General features: G+C 36.8%; 1 protein-coding gene across 4 annotated transcripts in view; it reads left to right on the forward strand.

Annotated features, from left to right (window-relative positions):
* NOX4 (NADPH oxidase 4) overlaps nucleotides 1-22,905 on the forward strand; it is a 151,726-nt gene that overhangs the window by 39,822 nt on the left and 88,999 nt on the right. For all 4 annotated transcript variants that reach the window (XM_036324720.1, XM_036324721.1, XM_036324722.1 and 1 more), the window contains 2 exons: nucleotides 3,053-3,125; nucleotides 7,301-7,381. In XM_036324720.1, coding sequence (XP_036180613.1) covers nucleotides 3,053-3,125; nucleotides 7,301-7,381 — 154 coding nt within the window. The remainder of the gene's footprint in view (nucleotides 1-3,052; nucleotides 3,126-7,300; nucleotides 7,382-22,905) is intronic.

The raw sequence follows: 22,905 nt of genomic DNA on the forward strand, positions 1-22,905 counted from the left end.
ATATCCTAGATAATTTTTTGGCCAAACTCTGTTTAATTCCAGTGACCAAAAAAAATAAATAAATCATAATTTCTTAAGATATCACCCGACCCCTTCTTTTGGACCACTCTAATTGCAATATTTTTTTATTGTTAGTTATATGTAATTTTTTCTTCTTCACTGACCTGAAGTATATTACTTTGTAAATTATAAACTCTGGTATTTTTATACTTCTGGGAGATAGAAAAAAAGATGAATTCTTTGCATAAAAAAGATAACTTCATAAATGGCCTGAGAGAACATTAAAAAGCATTGAATTGAGTCTCCCTAGTTTACAGATGAGATTCAGTGAGATCACAGTTTGGCCTAAAAGGACAGTAACAGGGTCATATTGCCAGAATAAATATACCATTGTTCAAGTTGTCTGGGGTTTCTAGTTCATCTTTAAATGACTGAAGTCAACTGTTTACCCTCTCAGGTCTTTTGAATATATTTTTCACCTTCTGTTATAAAAAAGTTCTCTAGTTAAGCGTTTGAGGAAATACCTGTTCAAATTTAAACTGGTTTCTTGGCTTGAGCACCTCTCAGAGACTTTAATACACTAATGTGCCCTGTGACTTCTCAAGGAATGGTTTCAAAATCCTTAAGTAATAGATATTAATATCCCAAAGAATTAGTGTTCCAATAATACACTTTGGAAATTATGCCTCTATTCTAAACACACTCAGTTTTTTTCAGGTGTCCTCTTCATGAAGTGATTTGCAAACATTCCATAACTAATCTTGACATGTTTAGAATCACATAGGAAATCTTGTATGTAGACTCAGCAGACGTTAATAAATCTCTGGAATAATAAAGTAATAAAACAACTGGAAAGGCCTTCAGCCACAAATTTCACATTATGGAGCCATCTAGGATCCTATCATTTATTTATTCGTTTGGTCAAATAAGGATCTATTTTAATTACTTGAAGCTAGAAAGACCTCCTCTTTTTTCTTAAAATTTATTGAGTTATAATTGAAGTACGTTAAATTATACATATGTAAATTATTCTACTTTATTGGTTTTGACATATGTTTACACTTGTAAAACCATGCCCAAAATCAAGGGAACAAATATATCTATTATTCTAAAAAAATTTTCTACCCCTTTATAATGCATCCTACCCTCTATCCCTCCTAGCAACTAATCTGTTTTCTATCACTAAAGAATGATTTGAATTTTCTCGAATGTTATATAAAAGGAATCATAGAGCTTTTTTCACTCTATGATCATAGATCTGGCTTTTTTCACTCAGCATAATAGTTTTGTGATTCATCTCTGTCATTGCGTATATATCAACAATTCATGGTTGTGGCTTTGTGTGTGTGTGTGTGTGTGTGTGTGTGTGTGTGTGTGTGTGTATGTGTATTTTACCACTGATTACTTTTCCAGGTACAGCTAATAATACCACAATTGTTTATCCATTCATCCATTGGTGGAGATTTGAGTTGTTTACAGACCTTAACTATTAAAAATAAAATGGCTGTGAACATTTCTGAACACATCTTTTGTGGATATATGTTTGCTTCTCTTGGGTAAATATCTTTGGAGTGGGAAGACTGGGCCATTTTGTAGGCATGCTGTTCTTTTTAAGTAGTATTGTTCTGAAGTATTAGTCTTTTAGTGTCAACTAGTGTGGTTATCTTACCCCTAAAAAGTAAGTCCTTGCCTGGGGGTACAGGGAAGTGGATGGGAAAAGGAGTACCCTGGGGAAGAAGTGGAGAGAAGAGATGGTTTGGATTAGGCATATCATCAGGGAAAGGCAAGTGTGGTTTGGTTTCCAACTTGTGTATTGGTAAGAGTGGAGGAAAGAGTACTAAGTATTAACCATCCAAAGATTAAATCCCTTATTTCTCATGTGGCCTTCTACATGCAGAAACTTATTTCTACTGAGATTTCTAAATTTTTCAAAGATTCTAACCCTCTGGAATCCTAATACAGTAATCCTAATACAGTATTGCTCTTACTTTGTACCCAGGTTCTCTGCTTCTGCTACAGTCCATGATGGCCCTTCTGTTTCATAGGTGGTTCCTTGGCAAAGCAGCGACGTGGGGAGATATCTATACTTTTGGAGACAGAATTGTTTCATTAGCTTTTCTATGAGGATTTAAGATGAAATCTCTCAGGACAGTTAGAAGTTACTGTTGCTTATATGATTTTAAGAGTAAATAAAGGTAATTTATAGACAGGATTATTTGGTAGTAAAAAGATAACACGAGATGAGAATATTTTGGTTTTAGCTCTTTTTGATATAGAATATTGAGCTATTCATTTTAGACATGCTATATGAGCTAACACTGGATTTGTAGGGTAGGGGAGGCTGGGGAAGGTCAAGGGGGAAAAAAGGAGACAAATGTACTACTCATTGTAATATTTTAAGCAATAAAAAAAGAAAAAAAACCTAACATGTTTGCACATTTAAAAATGTTATATCAGAAAGACTGATTTCAGCATGTTTTCCTACTAGAAGAAATATTTCTGCAAGTGTTCTGAAAACATCAGCACTGTCATTCTTTTTCTTGAATTCCAATATTTTTTGTTTTACACTTGAAGTTGTGTTTTTTAGGAATCTTTAGGTTTTCTTTATTTTTTAAAATTCATTCTAGATAAGAAGCCTAAAAGAAATTATTTGAAATTAAAATGGAAGGAGCTGCTAGTTACATAAAAGAGGGGAGGAGAGAATAGGAGTTTACTGCCATGATAGGAATAACCAAACCAGTAAGGGTGTTGAATATCAATCCTGTCCCATGTATTAATTACTAACAGTTAATATAGTAGGTACCTGTAGAATATATGAAAATACAAAAACAAACCCTCTATTAAAGGTATAAAGGACTATTTTGTCTTAAGTTCCTTGAAATTGTGCTAATTTAAAAAAGTGCTCTTTTGAGAGAAGATATACAAGGAGATATCTGATTTGAATTGGGCTTCCCAGAGAGCAGCATAATACTTTGGATGTTAAGGCAATGATTTTTGTACTTTTTTTCTCAGTATGACTTATGTTAAAATGTATTTATGTACATTTTTATAGTTCCTGGCCTGACAGGCGTCTTTATGGTATTGGTGCTGTTCCTGATGATTACAGCTTCTACATATGCTATCCGGTGAGTGTCCGAGCAACAACCTCAATATTTATGGGTCAGATTATTTCATTTTCTTCAGATTATCTTCATTTTTTCATGTGTAGAAAAACTCTTGATTAGCCAGAATGCTTAGCCGGTGCAGTATTCCGATGAATAGACTATTGTGGGTAACAAAGAGTGATGTAAAGACATTTCTATATACATCATTTCCTGTTTTGGAAAAAAGAATCTCTGTTTTAGTCAAATAATCTAGGTTGGTAAGGAATTGTGTATAGAGACTTTTTAAAACAAAGAAATTTAAGTTCTTCAGGAGTGTTCTTCTGGAGAATCATGTGTCTATGAGACATGGGATTGAATTAAACATGTATGCACAGGAACATAGCACTTACAGTTTGTTTACAACTCATTTCCTGCTATGTGTTCGTTTTGCTGTAATTTAATGTAATATTCCAAACAAAGCTTAGGAGAAATGGTTAGTTGACATCTGCTAAAATAATCAGAAATATCTGCATTCACAGTATTCTTCTAGTTACGAGATTTTGAGCAATTGCAGACACATATTTTTATGAGCACTTTCACATGTTCTTTCTGGTGGATACATCTGTTTTACACAATATTTTACAGTATCTTACATTACTGGTGAAACTTCTTGCTTAAGAAAGCAAAACGAAGAAACAATATATAATCTTCAAAAATAGTCATTCTAATTATTGAGGTGTGAAATATAATGGAAACACACACACACACACACACACACACACACACACACTTTGAAAGTAATTGTCCCCCACACCATGCTCAGATGAGTCTATCTTTGCACTTCTGAACACATCTATGCTCACAAACGCACACCTTAAAATCTCACAAGCGAACTCACCAATTATATTAACACTATACACTTCCTGGTATTATGTCTGTATACTTCATTCTTCCTGCTTTTACTCACTCATGCCCCATGTTATACATCTACCAAAATCACTCTTTTTCTCTCCTTTTCTCACTCCTGATCTCTGTCTTTTCAAGTCTGCATTGTACCAAAATTGGACCATTTTATTATATGTGCTATTTTAAAACTACTTTTTTCTTAAATCTTCTTATGAACACTTTTTCTCTTTACTATTGGCACAGCATATTACCATGTAGATATACATTACTCTCCCAGCCCCCTATCTTTGTATGTTTCAGGTTGATTCCATTTTTTCAGTATTTCAATTGTGAGACAAACACAGTCTCCATAAGTCTTTGCATACTTTTTAATTATGTCCTATGGAAAAATTCTTAGATAGAGAATGGCTGTCAAATGGTAAGCCCATTTTTATGACTTTTTATAAGAATTAAAAATCACCTTACAGAAAGGCAAATCCTCTAACATTAGTGCGGCAGGGTGCCGATTTTGTGGGAAAGATTTAATTTTAGTTAGGTCAATAATTCAAAAACTTACTTTTTCAGTTTTAGGAGCTCTTGAAGAAAAATTAGGGTATCTAACATATTTACTTATAAGATTAAGGATATGTAAATATTCTATATCTAGAAAAATAATCCGTAATTGAAAGATAGTGCTGTGGAAAGGAATATAAAGATCAGCTTCTGTTCTCAAGTGAGCCTTTACGTAAATAATTTGGTGACTGTGTCTTAATTGTTAATGTTTTCATTTGTTTAAAAGAGATTATAAAACTAACTCTGCTTCAAGCTTCATTGTGAGGATCATGAAATTCTTAAATGGATCATGGAAATAATCTTTTACTTTTTCTCTTTACCAGTAAGGAAATAAAACATTAGAGAAATCAGGTGAATAAATATGACTTCACTATTTGATTTCTGGCATTGATTGTAGTCTAGTAATTCACCAATGGCTCAACATGGGTCAATTATTAATATAAGTAATATATTCGCTTAACAGAGGACAATAATACAAAAATATTTTCTCATCTCAATAGACTTAGAAATGACAGTTGTTAAATCTGAACTCTCATCAGAGTTAACTAAAAGTTAATTTCCTTTTTAGAATTAAAAAGTATAAAAGCCAGAACTGAGTTCATACTTACAGTGAAATATGAGATACATTCCTATGAAAATCATGAAACAAAGTGATGTTTTAATTTCTTTAAAGGACGGCATTATGATAAGAAATTAAACATTTATAATTATTAAATTCTAAATTAAACATTTATAATTATTAGTAAGAATGCAACAACAAATTATCATTACTTCCAGAAAGGTAGGTATAATTGCCTCGCCAGAAAATTCAAGAGGATTATGGAAAATTTTATTTATATTAACTAAAGGAGTTAAAATGGGTAAATGATTACAAAACACATGTTTAAAAATCTCTTTTATAATGGCTATTATCAGTTTGAAAATTGAATAAAATAAAAAGATAGCACTAATAATATTAACAAAAACATAAAATTTCTACCAATAAGTTTATGAGAGAAAAAAGTTATAGAGAAAGTAATAGAGAAAAAACATAACCTCACTGAGAGAAATCAGTAGAGACTTGAATAAAGACTATATAATGCAAAGATGGAGTTCTTCCTCAATTATTTTATAAGTTTGTTGCAATTCAAGTCAAAATCCAAGATAGGTTATGCTGTTTGCTTATTGAATTTAGCAAAGTGATCCTAAAGTTCATCTGAGGGAATATCCAAGCACGTGTTCCCAAAGAGGAATAAAAGGGGTTATGTGGCTCACTAAACATTAAAGTGATTAAGCTTCCATAACTGAAAGCCGATAGAACTTGCAAAAATAACCAAGACATTGAACCAATGATAGAGACGATAGAAAGCCTTGTTAAGACACTTTGTTGTGTATAAGAACCTACTAAATAATAAAGGTGCCTTCACAAACTTATGATGAAAAAAAAGAGTAAGTGAATGAAATTCAAGATAATTTACAGTTAGCTATTAAAAAATAACACCATTAAAAATTTAGAAGAGACTTTAAATCTGTATTTATCAGATCTCATAAAGGACAAGAAAAATATAGAATATATCTGACTTTCTAAAAATAGGTAAACTAAAACAACATACGTTATAAAAATTGAAATGTAAACATGTTATTTTACAGATTATTACAGTTTTGTGGAACTACTACAGTCTTAAATTTTGAATAATGTACTCACAACAATTAAGGAAAAATCACTATAGAAATGGGTAATTATTATGAATTGATAAGTGATAGAATTAAAAGTGTGTAACACACAAATGAAATAATACCCAATTCCACTTGTCCAAAGTAATGAAAACTTATAAGTGGAGCATGGGTTTGAGGAAAAAGACACTCTTAAAGTTGGATTTGTAATTGATAAACATGTTTTCAGAGAGCAATGGACAGTGTGTGTCAAAAGCATTGCATATGTGTACCCTTTGACCTAGCGATTCCACTCATAGGAGTTTAAATGATAAAAGAATTAGATATGTGCAAAAGGCATATGTGACAAGGGTGTTTAATGACCTTGTTGGTGATAGCAGGAACTGAATTAAATAAATGTGAATCAATTGGCCATTGCTTAAGTCAAGGCTTCTAAAAGGATCTAAAGGGTTATATTCAAATCTTCTCAGAAGTTTTTACAAATATCTGCCCTCCACCTCTAAGATTCTAATACAGTAATATCCACCCGGACATATGAAATAAAATAACTGTTAGCTTTCTTTTTACTTGTCTCAAACATTCTAGAGATTGTGTTTATCATGCTCCTTTATTTTCAGGCTCCTTGTTCTCCTGCAGGAGAGTAGCACCAAGGTTGTACATTGTCCAGGAAAATAATATAAAACTTTAATGAGCATTTCCTTAATTTCTCTAAATTTGAGTTTTCTTTAAACTACTCTCAAAATATTTATTGTGATAGGAACATTAGTTGTTTTAGAAGTCATTTGAAAATGGAGAATATTTATAGAAAGGACAGCAAATAGACATAGGAGCCGAGTATAACTCTTCCTTAGCCTTACATCATATCTTTAAAGTAAACCATATTTTAATTTTTTCACGTGTCTTTTTTTCAAATACAAAAATGTGATAGTGTTATGTATAATTTTTTGTCAGTTGTCTTTGCATGGTATGTAAATCCTTTGACATAATAGATAAATCTCAGATGATCTCATATTTGAACTTTCAATTGTGACATGTTTGAAACACACACTCTTTTCAGTGAGATGGAATATGAAGTGGCATTGAAACTAAGTTTTTTGTTTTTTCAGAGTTTCTAATTATGACATCTTCTGGTACACTCATAATCTCTTCTTTGTCTTCTACATGCTGCTGATGTTGCATGTTTCAGGGTAAGTTATAAAAAATATTTTTTAAAACCATGTCACACAACAGCAGGAAGGTAGGGAAGGGTGAGGTGGGGAGTAAGAGATCAACCAAAGGACTTGTATGCATGCAGATAAGCACAACCAACAGACTCAAGACACTGGGGGGTGGGAGTGATGAGGGCAAGTGCTGGAGGTAAGGGGAGGCCGGGGGGAAGTCAATAGGAAAAAAAAAAGGGAGACATATGTACTACTATTTGTAATACCTTAAACAATAAAATACAATAAAATAAATACTTTTAAAAATGGGGTAATAAAAGATACATCTGCAGGAATTTTCATTGGGAGTGGTAAATTATTTGGTTACTTGAAATTGAGGGTAGTGTCAAGAATGGAAGAAATAATTTTATTTTTAGCATAGCATGTTAAATGGAACTAGTAGAAAACTATATTAAAATTGAGAAAAAGAGTTACTTTTCCCTTGGTTTATGATTTTTAAAGCCCCTATAGCTATATCCTGATAACTTCTCTAAGAAAATAAGAAGTAAAGAACTTCCAGAAGATATTTTAGTATTTGTATTTCCAGAAAATTCCTTATGTCTCACTGCTGTGGAATTTGTAATGATGGAGTTACCAGTTTTTAGTTTTAAATGGCCTAGAGGTAATAATAGTTGCAATGAGCCAAAGATTTACAATGACCAAAGACAAGGATGTGTCAAACCACTAAAAAATCACACAGGGAAAAAGGAAAGTATCCTAAGCTTGTTACATAGAATATACCCCAACTGTTCTGAAAAGTATGTGGACACAGGCAGTGTTCTCAAAAGTATGGTGCTAAAAATAATCCATTAGGTCAGAGGAAGAAAGTGGTATATTTTTTGTGGCTGTATACATCTGCATGATCACCAGAGTGGACTTTACTTTTGTCTCGACACTCACACCAATATGACACAGTAGGCCATTGTCTGGTGACATTCACTTCGTGTAGCAGAAGGATGCGGGGCAGGCAACACAGAATGTCAACAGGATAAAGCCAGGTGCCTCTTCAGTGGGAGTCTCTATTATTGTTCAGAAACCATTTTCCATCTCCCCTCCCTTACCCCCAATGTAGTAACTCTGTTTTAAGATGACAAGACCATATGGATAGACATGGGCTACTTTGCCTTAGATAAGGCTCACATTCCACAGGAGCCAATATCTTGGTAACAGCCCAGGTCTCCTCAAGGGATGCCTTCTGTTGCTAGAACACACTGCACATACGAAGCTGAGGTTGTGAGTCCTAAAATGATTTTATAATTCACTCACAGACCTTCTGGTCCAGATGCCTTCCACCAATAAGAAATACTGTTGCCTGGTACACATCTGGCATTCCCCATTTATCTTAATCTCAGGTGTTCCCAGGGGAAGTGTTGGAGAATGGTTCAGACCTGCTGTTCATTCTTTCTTCAGAATGTTTTATAGTGTACTTTGTCAGTACATTAGGTCATATACATTAATTGTATATTATTTTCGGGGCACATGTTCAAATCCTCCCTTCCTCCTCCCTGATTTTGCAGACCACTGGTTTAGAAAGCACTATTTTATGGATCTCTACCTCATAAGTCCTGGTTGATTTGTTCTGTACCATAGGTCTAGACCAGTGATGGCAAACCTTTTGAGCTCGGCGTGTCAGCATTTTGAAAAACCCTAACTTAACTCTGGCGCCATGTCACATACAGAAATTTTTTGATATTTGCAACCATAGTAAAACAAAGACTTATATTTTTGATATTTATTTTATACTAGAGGCCCGGTGCACAAAAATTTGTGCACTCTGGGCGGGAGTCCCTCAGCCCGGCCTGTGCCCTCTCGCAGTCTGGAACACCTAGGGAGATGACCACCTGCTGGCTTAGGCCTGCTCCCCGGGGGATTGGGCCTAACCTGGCAATCAGACATCCCTCTGGCAGCCCGGCAGCCCTCTGGAGATGTCCACTTGCCAGCGGGAGCAGACCTAAGCTGCAGTCAGACATCCTTAGCGCTGCTGAGGAGGCAGGAGAGGCTCCCACCACCACTGCTGTACTGACAGCCATCAGCCTGGCTTGTGGCTGAGCAGAGCTCCCCCATGTGGGAGCGCACTGACCACCAGAGGGCAGCTCCTGCATTGAGCGTATGCCCCCTGGTGGTCAGTGTGTGTCATAGTGACCAGTCATTCCCAGTCTTTTAGGGTCAGTTTGCATATTACCCTTTTATTATATAGGATAGAGGCCTGGTGCATGGGTGGGGGCCGGCTGGTGTGCCCTGAAGGGTCTCCCCGATCAGGGTGGGTGTCCCGCTGGGTGCCTGGCCAGCCTGGATGAGGGGCTGATGGCTGTTTGCATCTGGTCACACCCCCTTCAGGGTCGGGGTCCCCACTGGGGTGCCTGGCCAGCCTGGATGAGGGGCTGATGGCTGTTTTCAGGCTGGCCACACCCCCTTCAGGGTGGAGGTCCCCACTGGGGTGCCTAGCCAGTCTGGGTGAGGGGCTGAGGGCCGTTTTCAGGCTGGCCTGTGACTGAAGCTCCCAGCCTCACCTTTTTTCTTTTTCTTTTTTTTATTCTGGGATTTATTTACCTTCTATAATTGAAACTCTGTTGCCGTCACTGGCGCTTCCAGCTCTGAGGCCACGGCTGGCTGAAAGCAGGTATCTGGGGTTTGTTTAGCTTCTATAAATGAAACATTGTTGCTTCCGGAATTCAGAGCTGGGCCGTGGCAGGCAGGGAACCTTGGCTTCCTCCATCACTGGAGCAAGCAAACTTCCTGCTCACTTCAGCTGCGTGGCTGTCGGCTGCCATCTTTGTTGGCAGTTAATTTGCATATCTCGCTGATTAGCCAATGGGAAGCGTAGCAGAGGTACGGTTAATTACCCTTTTTGTCCTTTATTAGATAGGATATTTAAATGCCATTTAACAAAGAAAAATCAACCAAAAAAATGAGTTCATGTGTCACCTCTGACATGCGTGTCATAGGTTCGCCATCACTGGACTCTAGACCATATAATTACAGAGTATCAGAAACATAGCCACACATTGTAATCTCGACTTCCAGCTAGACATTCTTGCTACACAGAAAGGGCCATGGCCAATGAGAGCTTTTTCCTTTGTAGGGATAACATTCTGTGGAGAATTTGGATACAAGGAAAGCTCATGGTAAAGAAAATCTGCTTTGCATTCTGTTCTTTAAGTGGCCTGTTTGCCTGCCCAGAGCTATTATCATAAAATGGACTATGAACAAGCAGATGCTACTAATGAACAGTAATTGAAAACAATTACATAGTGCTTACTATATGCCAACTATAAATTCAAAATGATTTAGATGCTTTATCTCATTAAAGTATCATGATTTTTTAAGGATAAATAATAATTCAACCCCCCCCTTTATGGGTGGAAAAACTGAAGTTTAGAGAGAGTAAGTAACTTGTGGAAGTTTACTTAATGATGGATTCTGGTTTCAAATCCTGACATTCTGGCCGAAAAACTTACTTTTTTTTTTTTTTTTCACTCTTAGGAGAGATCAGTACTTCTGAGAATTTCGTCTTAGATTTTTTAAAAAGGGTCAATATCTTGATTTATCTGAGATTGTGATCTCTCTCTCTCTCACACACAGATCTATAACAGATTGAGAAAAATGCAACTATTTGTTAATTTAATTATGTATGCATTCTTTGGCCTTTATGTTATACTAAGTTAAAACTCTGAAAAAACCCCTGTTTCTTTGCAGTTCAAAACAGAGTCATTTTTTTTTAAAGGTTCAGAAGTTCAAATGGACTTAAGTTTAAATAGATTATATTGAGAGTTCTTTCTCCATTGTTTGAAAATTAAAGAAGGCATAGTTAAATTTTCATTTTATTTTTTTATGGAATAAGGGTCATAAACAGAAAGTTACTTTATACAGAGAAATAACGAAAGGAATCTACTGGCTGAATTAAATGTAATCATACCAACTGAAGTAATAGTTCTTTACATATTATGGGTATAAATTAAAAAAAATTCATAATACTAAAATAAGTATTATGCAATAAAAACACAATACTATGACCAGTCTAGAGTGAAGATTTTTAAATAAAGTTTAATTTTTTAAAGTATAACTGACTAATAAGATTATATTATTTACAGTATACAATCTTCAAGATAAATAAAATATCATCTTATGATATACATATGTTATGAAATTATTACCACAATCAAATGAATTAACACATGCATCACATCACCTAGTATTTTTACCTTGTGTGTGTGTTGTTTTTCTTGTGAGAATGCTTAATATCTGCTCTATTAGAAAATTTCAAGTATACAATATAATGTTATTAACTATAGTCACCATGCTGTACATTAGATCCTCAGAATTTATTCATCTCATTACTAAGAGTTTATAGCCTATATAGCTTAATTTTGAATAAAAGCGTCTAGTGCATGACAAACTACTATTGATAAGTTGTGCAGCCTTTCAAAATGGACATTTCTCAACATGGTTTTTTTTTTTTCATTGCTAAAGGCTCTGTCTGTAAGTAAATCTCTTGAAGTTATTAACCTCTGTGCCAATGTTGAGGACTTACACATATCTTTACTATGAAATGACTTGATAGTTTCATTCTTTAGCTTTTGGTTACATGAGTAAAGTGCAGTTATTCAAAACAGGTTACTCGTGTTTATGTTGAGATTCCTGTTAAAGAGTATAATTTAAGTTTGAACAGAAAAGTCACTGTTTGCTGAGAATTTACTCCTTTTTTTAATCAATATGGTCAGTACTATAATAATGTATAGGATGATAATTTAATGTGTGATCTTTAGCCCCCTAGCATTGGTTATTAGTTTGGAATTTAAATCAATCAGTTGAAATAGCTAAAGATACCTTTAAACTAAATACTTTACATCTGTAAACATTTTGTTTTCAAGAATTCTATAACTTAGGGCATTGAAGGATCAATGTGGGTTAGAAATTTAGAAAATTTTACCCTTTAAGAATGAAGTGATTAGAAATTGTTTGCTGATGTCTCCACCTAAGCAGCAATTGCTTCGTATGCTTTTCCAAGGTCACTTTTATTTTCAGAGAATCTCAAATTTTGAAGGAAGGGTAAAGGATATCTTGACAAAGACTCTATGAATCTCCATACTGAAGAGCCCATTCTGTCTTTGGGAAGCTGTAATTTCCACAAAGTTCTTTATCTTTTGAACCATAATTTAATTTCTAGATAGATTAAAAGATCTATGACTCCAGAGCAGCCGTGGGCAAACTATGGCTCGCGGGCCGGATCCGGCCCGTTTGAAATGAATAAAACTAAAAAAAAAAAGACCGTACCCTTTTATGTAATGATGTTTACTTTGAATTTATATTAGTTCACACAAACACTCCATCCATGCTTTTGTTCCGGCCCTCCGGTCCAGTTTAAGAACCCATTGTGGCCCTCGAGTCAAAAAGTTTGCCCATCCCTGCCCTAGAGGCTATAGAAACTGAATCACTCTCCTCTAAATTCTGTTCATTTGTTTCTTGCGTGATATTTCAATCTCATCATTATTATAAAGGTGTTCCTTTGAATATATTAATAGTAAAATTCATTAAGCCCTTATCATGTATCTTACTAATGTTTATCTCATTAAATCCTCCCAGCAACCCTGGTAAAATCTGCTGCATTGCTGCTGTTGTTATTTCTGTGAGAGAACAGAGACAGTGAGAGGTGAAGTAACTTGCCAAAACTCATGGCAATTAGGAAGAGCTTGGGTTTGACCCCAGCTATCCGATTTCTGAGCCCACATTTCTAACCCAGTACATTATGCTGGCTGCAGTTTGCCACGGCTTCCCTGTATTGCTTTTAAATATATATATATATATATATATATATATATATATATATATATATATATATATATATATATATATATATATATATATTTTATTGATTTCAGAGACAGAGAGGGAGAGAGAGATAGAAACATCAATAAGAGAGAATGACCAATCAGCTACCTCTTGCTTGTGCCCGACTGGGTATCGAGCCCACAACCCAGGCATGTGCCCTGACTGGGAATCTAAGCATGACCTCCTGGTTCATGGGTTAACACTCAAACACTGAGCCACACTAGCCAGGCTCCTGTATTACTTTTAAAGCTGGGAACAAAACTGAATGCAGGCTCTTTGGGCATATGATCTGATGTTTGCAAAGTGGAAGTCTTACCTTCTTTGTTCTAAATATTGCAACCAATATTATTCAAGATCCTTATTCCATGATTATTTGTGTCCTCAGGTTCACCTAGTTTGCATTGCTGTTACCTATGTTTGAGATTTTTTTCTTCATTATTTATAAGCCAATCAATTGCATGACACGCTAAAAAAAACACATTTTATATGCACTAAACTCAGATGTTTCTTTTCAGTGTTCAGATGGATCTCTTAAAAATACATTAATTTTCCTTTCCAAAAGATTAGATTAGCATGGCTCTTACACAACACAATACTTAATAGCTGCACGACCTTGACAGATATTATTTTCTTTTTCTTATCTAGTAGACAGGCTCAATAAAATCACCTACATTATAGGGTTATCTTAGGTTTATATAAGTAAACAAATAAATGTAGGCAGAATATACACATACTCAATAAATACTGATAGGAAAAAATATGTAGTTGTACCAATGCTAATAGCTGTATAAGTGGAGAAACACCGCAGTTAACTGTTTGAAAATCAATTTATTTTAATTCTTGAAAAAAAAACATAGCAGTTTTTTACATATTTTTATTGAATTATTTTGGGTGACATTGGTTAATAAAGCGATGCAGGTTTCAAGTGTACAGTCCTATAACACATCATCTGCATACTGCATCATGCACACATCCCCAAAGTCAAGTCTCTTTCCAACACCATTTATCACCCCTTTGCCCTCTTTCACCTCTCACTACCCCCCTTTCCTCTGGCAATCACCATACTTTTGTCTGTGTCAGTTTTATTTATTTTTTCTTAATCCCTTCCATCATTTTCACCCAACCTTTCAGCTCCCTCTCCTCAGACAACTGTCAGTCTGTTCACTGTATCTATGAGTCTGTTTTTATTTTGTTAATTTTGTTGAGTAGATTCCACATACCAAGTATAAGGGAATTGATATGGTATTGTCTTTCTCACTGGCTTATTTTACTTAGCATAATACTCTTCAGGTCCAATCCATGCTATATGTAGCAAAAGGTAAGATTTCCATTGTGTAAGTGCACCACAGCTTTTTTATCTGCTCATCTACTGATGGGCATTTGGGCTGCTTCCAAATCTTGGCTGTTAAGTGAAATAAGCCAGTCAGAGAAAGACAAATACCCTATGATTTCACTTATAAGTGGAATCTAAAAAACAAAGTAAACTAACAAACGAAATAGAAATAGACTCATAAATGCAGACAACAATCTGACAGGTGTTAAAGGGGAGGAGGTTGTGGGACTGGTTGAAAAAAGGTGAAGCACTTAAGCAAAAACCAACTACTTGACAACCGTATGATAATTACCAGAAGGAAAGGGGAAGACAGATGAAGCCATGGGGGGATAAATGGTGATGGAAGGAGACTTGACTTGGGGTGGTGAACACACAATACAATATACAGATGATGTATTATAGAATTGGGCACCTGAAACCTATATCATTTTATCAACCAATGCCATCCAATAAATTCAATAAAAAAGAGAAAAGGAAGGATATTCTTTGAAAGACAAATAATTTTTATAATATTGTTAGGTCTCAAAATTCAGTTGATTTTTAACAATAAATGTTTATCTTGGGATTTGCAAGACAGCTTCCTCCTGAGGAATTTTTTTCTTCTTATTTTTAATACATCCTTCTAAGAGGTTGCTATTTGTTTACTATATTAAAGACATTTCAATTCCTAAGACATCTGGGGGGAGAGGAGCCAACTGTTTCCTCTTCCCGGACATGAATATAATTGAATATTTCTTTCTTCATTTTCATTTGAAAAATCTCATCAGGAGGAGTTATATACTGCTTTTCTCACGTACTGATAAAAAAAGATATTGGAGGGAAAAGCAGTTATGAATGTCACAGAGCCTCAGCCTGGAGAGCCTAACCCTACTCCTTTCAAAGACATATGAAGGGGATGCATTGTAAAACATTTGGCACTCTAACCTCACAATCTCACTGTAATCAATACTCCCACTGGCTTTAGATCTGGAGTGTTTTTTTGGTAGTAACTGTATTTCACTTTTGTATTTACACAAGGGAGAAATTATAATGTGATAATTCTGAAAAAGACAAAAGGAAGGCCTTTCTCAAATGTTTGAATGGCAATGAGAGCCAATTAATAGTGTAAATAATTTCTTGTGCCAGATCTGCTGGGCGTCTCATAAATGATTACCTGGATTATTCCTTTAAACAGAACTCTCTGCCATTTGGGACTACTTGCCGGCAAGAGTTTGTTTTAGAGCATGATTTATATTCTACGTGAATCACTTTGTCTAGCAGTGGTTCTCAACCTTCTGGCCCTTTAAATTCAGTTCCTCCTGTTGTGACCCAACCATAAAATTATTTTCGTTGCTACTTCATAACTGTAATGTTGCTACTGTTATGAATCATAATGTAAATATCTTATATGCAGGATGGTCTTAGGCGACCCCCTGTGAAAGGGTCGTTCGACCGCCAAAGGGGCGCGACCCACAGGTTGAGAACCACTGATCTAAGGGAATTTTAAAGGAATGGCTTTCTATGTGCATGTTTCTAAAAAACGTGTTCTTTAAGCCAGGGGAACACAGTGGGCAGCCTTTGTCAACATTCATGAACCAGATTCCCTGTCAACTTCATAGGAGTTTCACCTCAGGAGTTAACCAGGGTTAGACAAATATTTATGAGGATAGGCTCATTGTACTGGCTTATCCTCCCTCTGCATTGCTCCTTGGAGGAGGGAATTAAGAATATACTATTGCAGGGCAGAGGTGTTCATGCAACATAAGTAAGTGTTAAAAGCTGGTTCCCAAGGATCTTCTCTTTTAGAAGCCATTTGCATTATGGGCTCTTTTCACCCACATGGACATGGCAGGAGAGGCTTGTGTGAGCTTCCTACTGGGAAGAGGCACCTGCTCTTCCTTATAGCACCAAGTGGGAACTTGGTGAAGCCCAGGGGAAAGGAAGGCCCCAAGGTTTATGTTAAGCAAATTCTATTCTAGTCCTGAGGGAGAAAGATTTCTTTCTCTGTATTTTCTATTCAGTTTTCTTTTCCTTGCCTCTTGATTTTAAGTGACTACATGATTAGTTGTTCAAAGCCAACACTTCTGAGAATGAAATGGGTTACTATTAATAATTAAGCTGTGGATGTGGATAAACCTGTACCGATGGTTATTCTAGCTATTCCTAGGCATAAGGGAGAGTCCTAGGGGGGCTGATGAACTGCTTTTAAGGTAGACCTAGAGCCAGAAATACAAAAGGAGACATTACTTCAAATATTCTACATGGGTATTTGGGAGTCCGGGGCCTTTAAATAATAGACGCGGTAGGTTTGCCTACCTTTGTCCTGCTTTAGAGATTGTAATTAAATGTCCTCTAACATGGTGGGCAGAGGTTGAGGATTTTCGTGCCCATGATTATGGCTAAATCTTTTGCATACCATCCATCACTTACAGATGATGTCTTCTGAATACTTTCTAAATGCTTAATTTCTGATATTTTGACATAATTATTATAAATTTGATGCCCATTATTTCTACCATGAAGCCCTATTTCTTCAATAGAGTATGTGTTTTCAACTTGGATTCATAATCTCTGGGAATTATTTAATGGATGTAGGGAATCCATGGATTTATGAAATACAAACACATATACACTGTATATACATGTATGCATATATATGATTAAGATATATTTATATATCCTCAATTAATAGTATATATATATTCTCAATTCCCAAAGCTGTATGTGGGCCCAAAAGAAGTTAAAAATAATTTAACTGAATAAAGCTTCTTAAAGATAGATATTTTTCTAGACAGCTAAAATATTACATTAACATATAATATATCTCTAGCTTAAGTTTTATACAGAGTTAAAACCAATGGGTTTATGGGAAAAATAGGGAGCACTGGGTCAATTTTGTTCTCACATGAAGGCAGCTATAAGGAGAACTTAGAAGACAAATGTACATATGGACCTGTAAATCATACCACACCATCATTTTAGAGGATAACAATGCTACTATTTGTAATATTTTTCAAGGTTTAGATAATATTTAATACTAGAGTCCCAGTGCACAAATTCATGCACAGGTGGGGTCCCTCAGCCTGACCAGCAATCGGGGCCATCAGGGCTGTCTCACCCAGTCCTGATCAGGGCCAATGGAGGCCAGTTGGCTGGGGAGGGACTATGGGAGGTTGGCAGGCCAGGGAGGGACTGCTGGAGGGCTCCAGGGCATGTCCGGCTAGTCTTGCCTAGTCCCGATTGGCTGGATCCCAGTAGCAAGCTAACCTACCAATTGGAGCATCTGCCCCCCTCGTGGTCAGTGCACATCATAGCTACTGGTCGAGCAGTCGGCCAAATAGTCAACTGATTGGTTGGACACTTGGCATATTAGGCTTATATACATATATATATATATATATATATATATATATATATATATATATATATATATATTAGAGGCCTGGTGCAAAGAATTTGTGCATGGGGGGAGGGTGTCCCTCAGCCCGGCCTGCACCCTCTCGCAATCCGGGACCTCTCAGGTAGGGTCGCTAGACCTGGCCAGCGATCAGGGCCTATTGGGGCTTTCCTTCCCCTGGCTGCCAGCAGCTGGCCCCACCCCCGCTGCTGCCACTGCTTGCGATCTGTGTGGCGATGCCCCCTCTGCCACTGGTCACCTCCCTGTATGGGCAACAGGTATGGGGTGCGATCGCTTGGTTGGCCTAGGCCTCCCTCTGCAGGGTGATTACTGGCTGGCCCCACACACCCACTACAGCATTGCTGGCCAGTGGCCTGGGCCTCCTGTGAGGCAATCGATCCTGGGGCACCCAGATCGATTGTCCCACAGAGGTAGGCCCTGCCCACTCACTGCAGCGTCGCCAGCCAGGTGGCCTGGGCCTCCCTCTCTGGAGTGATTGATTACAGAGCCCCCGCATCAATCACCCCACAGAGGGTGGCCTGGGCCTCCCTCTGTGGGGTGATAGTGGGGCGATGGTGGAGCCCCTGACCAATCGCATTGCACCAGCCTTGGCTGGCCTGGTGCCAGTGTGTGTCATAGCATGGTCGTCCGAAAGGTCATCCAGACGGTCGTTTTGCTGTTCGCTCATTCAGTTAATTTGCATATTATACTTTTATTATTATAGATGTTCCAGGTACTGTTCTTGGCTCTTTATGTGTATACATATACATATGTAGACACACACACACAAATTTTTATTAAATTCAGCACTATGAAGTAAGCACTCTTATTGTCCTCATTTTATTGGTGAGAAAAGGAGGCACAGAAGGTTAAATTAGATACAGAGAACAGACTTTTAGCTATCAGAGGGAGCAGGTAGGGAAGCCTGGATGAAAAGGGGAAGGGATTAAGCAGTGCAAATTGGTAGTTACAGATAGCCACAGAGATATGGATTGTAGCATAAGGAATATAGCTAATAATATCAGGATAAATATGTATGGGGTCAGGTGGGTGCTTGAGGTGGCAGGGAGACCAATCTGTGAAGTGCATGGTTTTCTGGCCACTTTATTGTACACCTGAAACTGATGCAGAATGGTAGTATTAAAGCCCTAGCCGGTTTGGCTCACTGGATAGAGCGTTGGCCTGGGGACTGAAGAGTCCCTGGTTCGATTCTGGTCAAGGGCATGTACCTTGGTTGCAGGCACATCCCCAGTATGGGGTGTGCAGGAGGCAGCTGATTGATGCTTCTCTCTCATCGATGTTTCTAAGTCTCTATCCCTCTCCCTTCCTCTCTGTAAAAAATCAATAAAATATATATATATATATTTTTTAAAAAAGAATGGTGGTATTAAATGTGAACTGTGATTGAAAAAAAAAGTTTTTAATGACTACCCAAAACCACCCACTTAGTACATGATAGGGCTTTGGATTGAACCTGTCTGACCTCAGAATCCATTCTAAGCATTTAATTCCTACCATTTTCTTGAATTCTTGAATTATTTATTCATGTTTTAGAAGGTGCTCTTGTTTACAATGAAATATATCCATGTCATGTGAATATCTAGGCTATCATTCCAATCTATAATAATAAAAGCATAATATGCTAATTAGACCAGACATCCTTACAGACAAAGCCGGAGATGCGAGGGAAGCCTGGGTCCCGGGTGCCAGAGGGAAGCCAGTGCCAGTAGCTGGGAGAAGGAAGGCCTACCCTTGCACAAATTTCGTGCATTGGGCCTCTAGTTTATCTATATAAGTGGTGAGCGTGTATGCTTATGCTTTTGTGTTTTGAATAAGAAATCAAATTTTGTTACAAGCTATTTAGCTTTCAAGATTTTGAAGGTGAAATTTTGTCCTCCAAGGAAACAGAGAAGGAAATGCCCTCTTTTTAGTACTGCTTTATAACTGTTTATTTAAAAAAAAAAATATATATATATATATTGATTTCAGAGAGGAAGGGGGAGGGAGAGAGAGGAGAAACATCAATGATGAGAGAGAATCAATTGGCTGCCTCCTGCATGCCCCCTACTGAGGATCTAGCCCACAATTGAGACATGTGCCCTGACCAAGAATCCAACCATGACCTCCTCGTCAACACTCAGCAGCTGAGCCACACTGGGCAGGCCATAACCATTTCTTAAAATGTACAACCTCGTCATGGCACATAATAAATTTGTTAATAAAAATAACAGTAAAATTACACTTATGTGTTATTTTTAATCTCTAAAATTGTTCTACATAAATTGGAAATAATAATTAAAAGGCTAGATTCTGGGCCACAGCCAATAAAAATGCAGTGGAAGAGCCACTCTTATCAGTATTATTTATTGCTACATCTGTCTTTGTATCTCTTCACTCAGAGTACAGATTTCCACACTTTTTCTAGTCTGTTACAAGCCTCAGAGGGCACTTGCCATTGCTACCAACATAAAATAAGGATAAGAATGGGAATTGCGTAGGAAAAAAGAAGAAACCTGCATGTATACTCCTTGAAAATGTCCAGGGGAAAGATAACTTCACATAAACACCATACACACAGAAGTGCAGAATATTATACACTATATAAAAGCTTAGATAAAAGGGAGAAAGTCAGGTTATAGCTGATGCTGCAGTTGAGTAGTGGAAAATTCCAGTGTTCTCTTCTGTCTGCCCCCATGATGTATCTGTGAGTTCCAGTGTGGAAGAGAAAACACAGCAGAGTGATGTATCCTAGATGAACTAAAGTGTTTTTCAGGGTAGGGATGGCTTTGACTGTCTTTATCAGTTGAATCCCTTTCACAAGTCATCACTCACTCAGTATTTGCTGAAGTGGAATTCTATTAATTGGATCTTAGCTAGGAATGTGCTGTCCTTTTATGCCCTTTCTATTTTCACCAATTCTTATTGCAGATAGTAATAAAAAATAATCTGAATAATCTGTGTGTTTTTAAGTGTAACTTGGATTCCCATTTTGGGACTGTCACTTATATTTAGTGTTATCTAGGTAATAAGTTATTATGGCAACTAATATATCAACTCTAGTGCTAGAGGAATTAGCTATTAAGTCTTGACTATTTTGGTTGTATTCAGACTGGCACATTTTTGTTGGGAATTTTTCTGTTATTCTGTGGTTAAAACTTATTTGAAACACAGAAGGAAAAAATTAATTTCTCTTTGCTTTCTTTCACATTTTTGGTTTTGAATTTTTCACTTAAATATATAGATTGAATAAAATTCCTGAGGAATTGTCTTTCTTATATGAAATCCAAATCCCCTCCCATAATAGTATTTACATATTTCCCATACGTTAATACATATAGTGTTCTAAAACTATGACCTTTTAGACATGTGTGTGTTTCCCACTTATAATTTCCCATTCGTGGGATTAATTTTTATTTTTATGTAAAAATTGGTTTATTTTTGCTGATATTTTATTCTGAAGCTAGGTGGGAGTGGGAATTAAGGTTACATGGTATTTTCTTCCTTAAGTATACCATAGGTATAGATAGATATACTATATACAGAGCATTTCCATGTACATAAATTCATTTATGCGATAAGCTACATATTCTAATGAATTTTAATCTTCTAAACTGTGAGTTTACTTTATTCCCACTTTAGGATTGAAATAGTGAGCTTCAGATGAAATATTTTTTACATAAATTTGACCTCAGTTTTTCTCTTGGGACATTATTTATAATAACAAGTGGTTCCAGCTGGAAGTACAGGATGAGGAAGTTGGGGAGGAAGGAGAAGGAACAAGGGCTACATTTATTTTAAGAAATGTTTTTATTACATTAGTGTTTTATCTCTCACTGCCATTTTAGTAAAGCCCAAAAGCAGAAGGAATGCTGAGAAATGTTGGATCCTTACCTATTTTTTTATTTACAAGAGGACAAAATCTTTATTTTTTCTATACTAATGAAGCAGAGAGTAACAGGTACCCTCCCTCTTTTTCAGCTGAGGAAACTTAGTAAAATGACCAATTTTATTTATTTTTTTTATTTTTTATTTTTAATATATTTTATTGATTTTTCACAGAGAGGAAGGGAGAGAGATAGAGAGTTAGAAACATCGATGAGAGAGAAACATCGACAGCTGCCTCCTGCACATCTCCCACTGGGGATATGTCCGCAACCCATGTACATGCCCTTGACCGGAATCGAACCTGGGACCCTTCAGTCCGCAGGCCGACGCTCTATCCACTGAGCCAAACCGGTTTTGGCTAAAATGACCAATTTTAATTCAGACATTTCGGGAAGGTTCATGTCTTTATCCTATGCTCTTACCCCAAGGTTTAGTTTTGCTAGCTGCCTAGTGTCTGTGGCAGACTACTTAATTTGCGGGGTTCAATGCAAAATGAAAATGTGGGGCCTCTTGATAAAAAATTATTAAGCGTTTCAACATGGTAACAACAGAGTATTGAACCAATCACAGGACCTTTCTAAGAGTTGGGTCTCCTGAGACTGCACAGGCCACACCCATGATGCTGGCCCTGCCTGTGTTGCCGTGTCTTGCATCTTGGGTAGTGCCCTCAGTAAGAACTAGACACAGTGCATGCACAACTCAAGCTGCAGGATGCAAACACACTCAGGTGTCGGCAGTAAGAGCCCAGGAAAGAAGGTAGCAGCAAGAGCCAGTGGGGATAAGAGTCAAAGCTTTGGTTTGAGGGGAACAGGTGATTAGGGTTTCCTCGAGGCACATTAGGTCCCCAGTTTAGGAAATCTCTCTACTTCTAGATGCTGCTCTAAAGGTTGCCAGTTGACTCCCAGTCAGGACACATACCTAGGTTGCTGGTCAATCCCCAGTCCAGGTGTCTGCTGATGTTAGAATTGGCCTAGGGTCAGGGCAGGGTTAAGTTCTCAGATTGGACTTGGCAATATTGGAGGGTGAAGAGGGATGATGTAAGTTGCAGACTGAATTTTTTTTTAAATACATATTTTTATTGATTTCAGA

Source organism: Myotis myotis, unplaced genomic scaffold, assembly GCF_014108235.1.
Source record: "Myotis myotis isolate mMyoMyo1 unplaced genomic scaffold, mMyoMyo1.p scaffold_m19_p_10, whole genome shotgun sequence".
Classification (NCBI taxonomy): Eukaryota; Metazoa; Chordata; class Mammalia; order Chiroptera; family Vespertilionidae; genus Myotis; species Myotis myotis.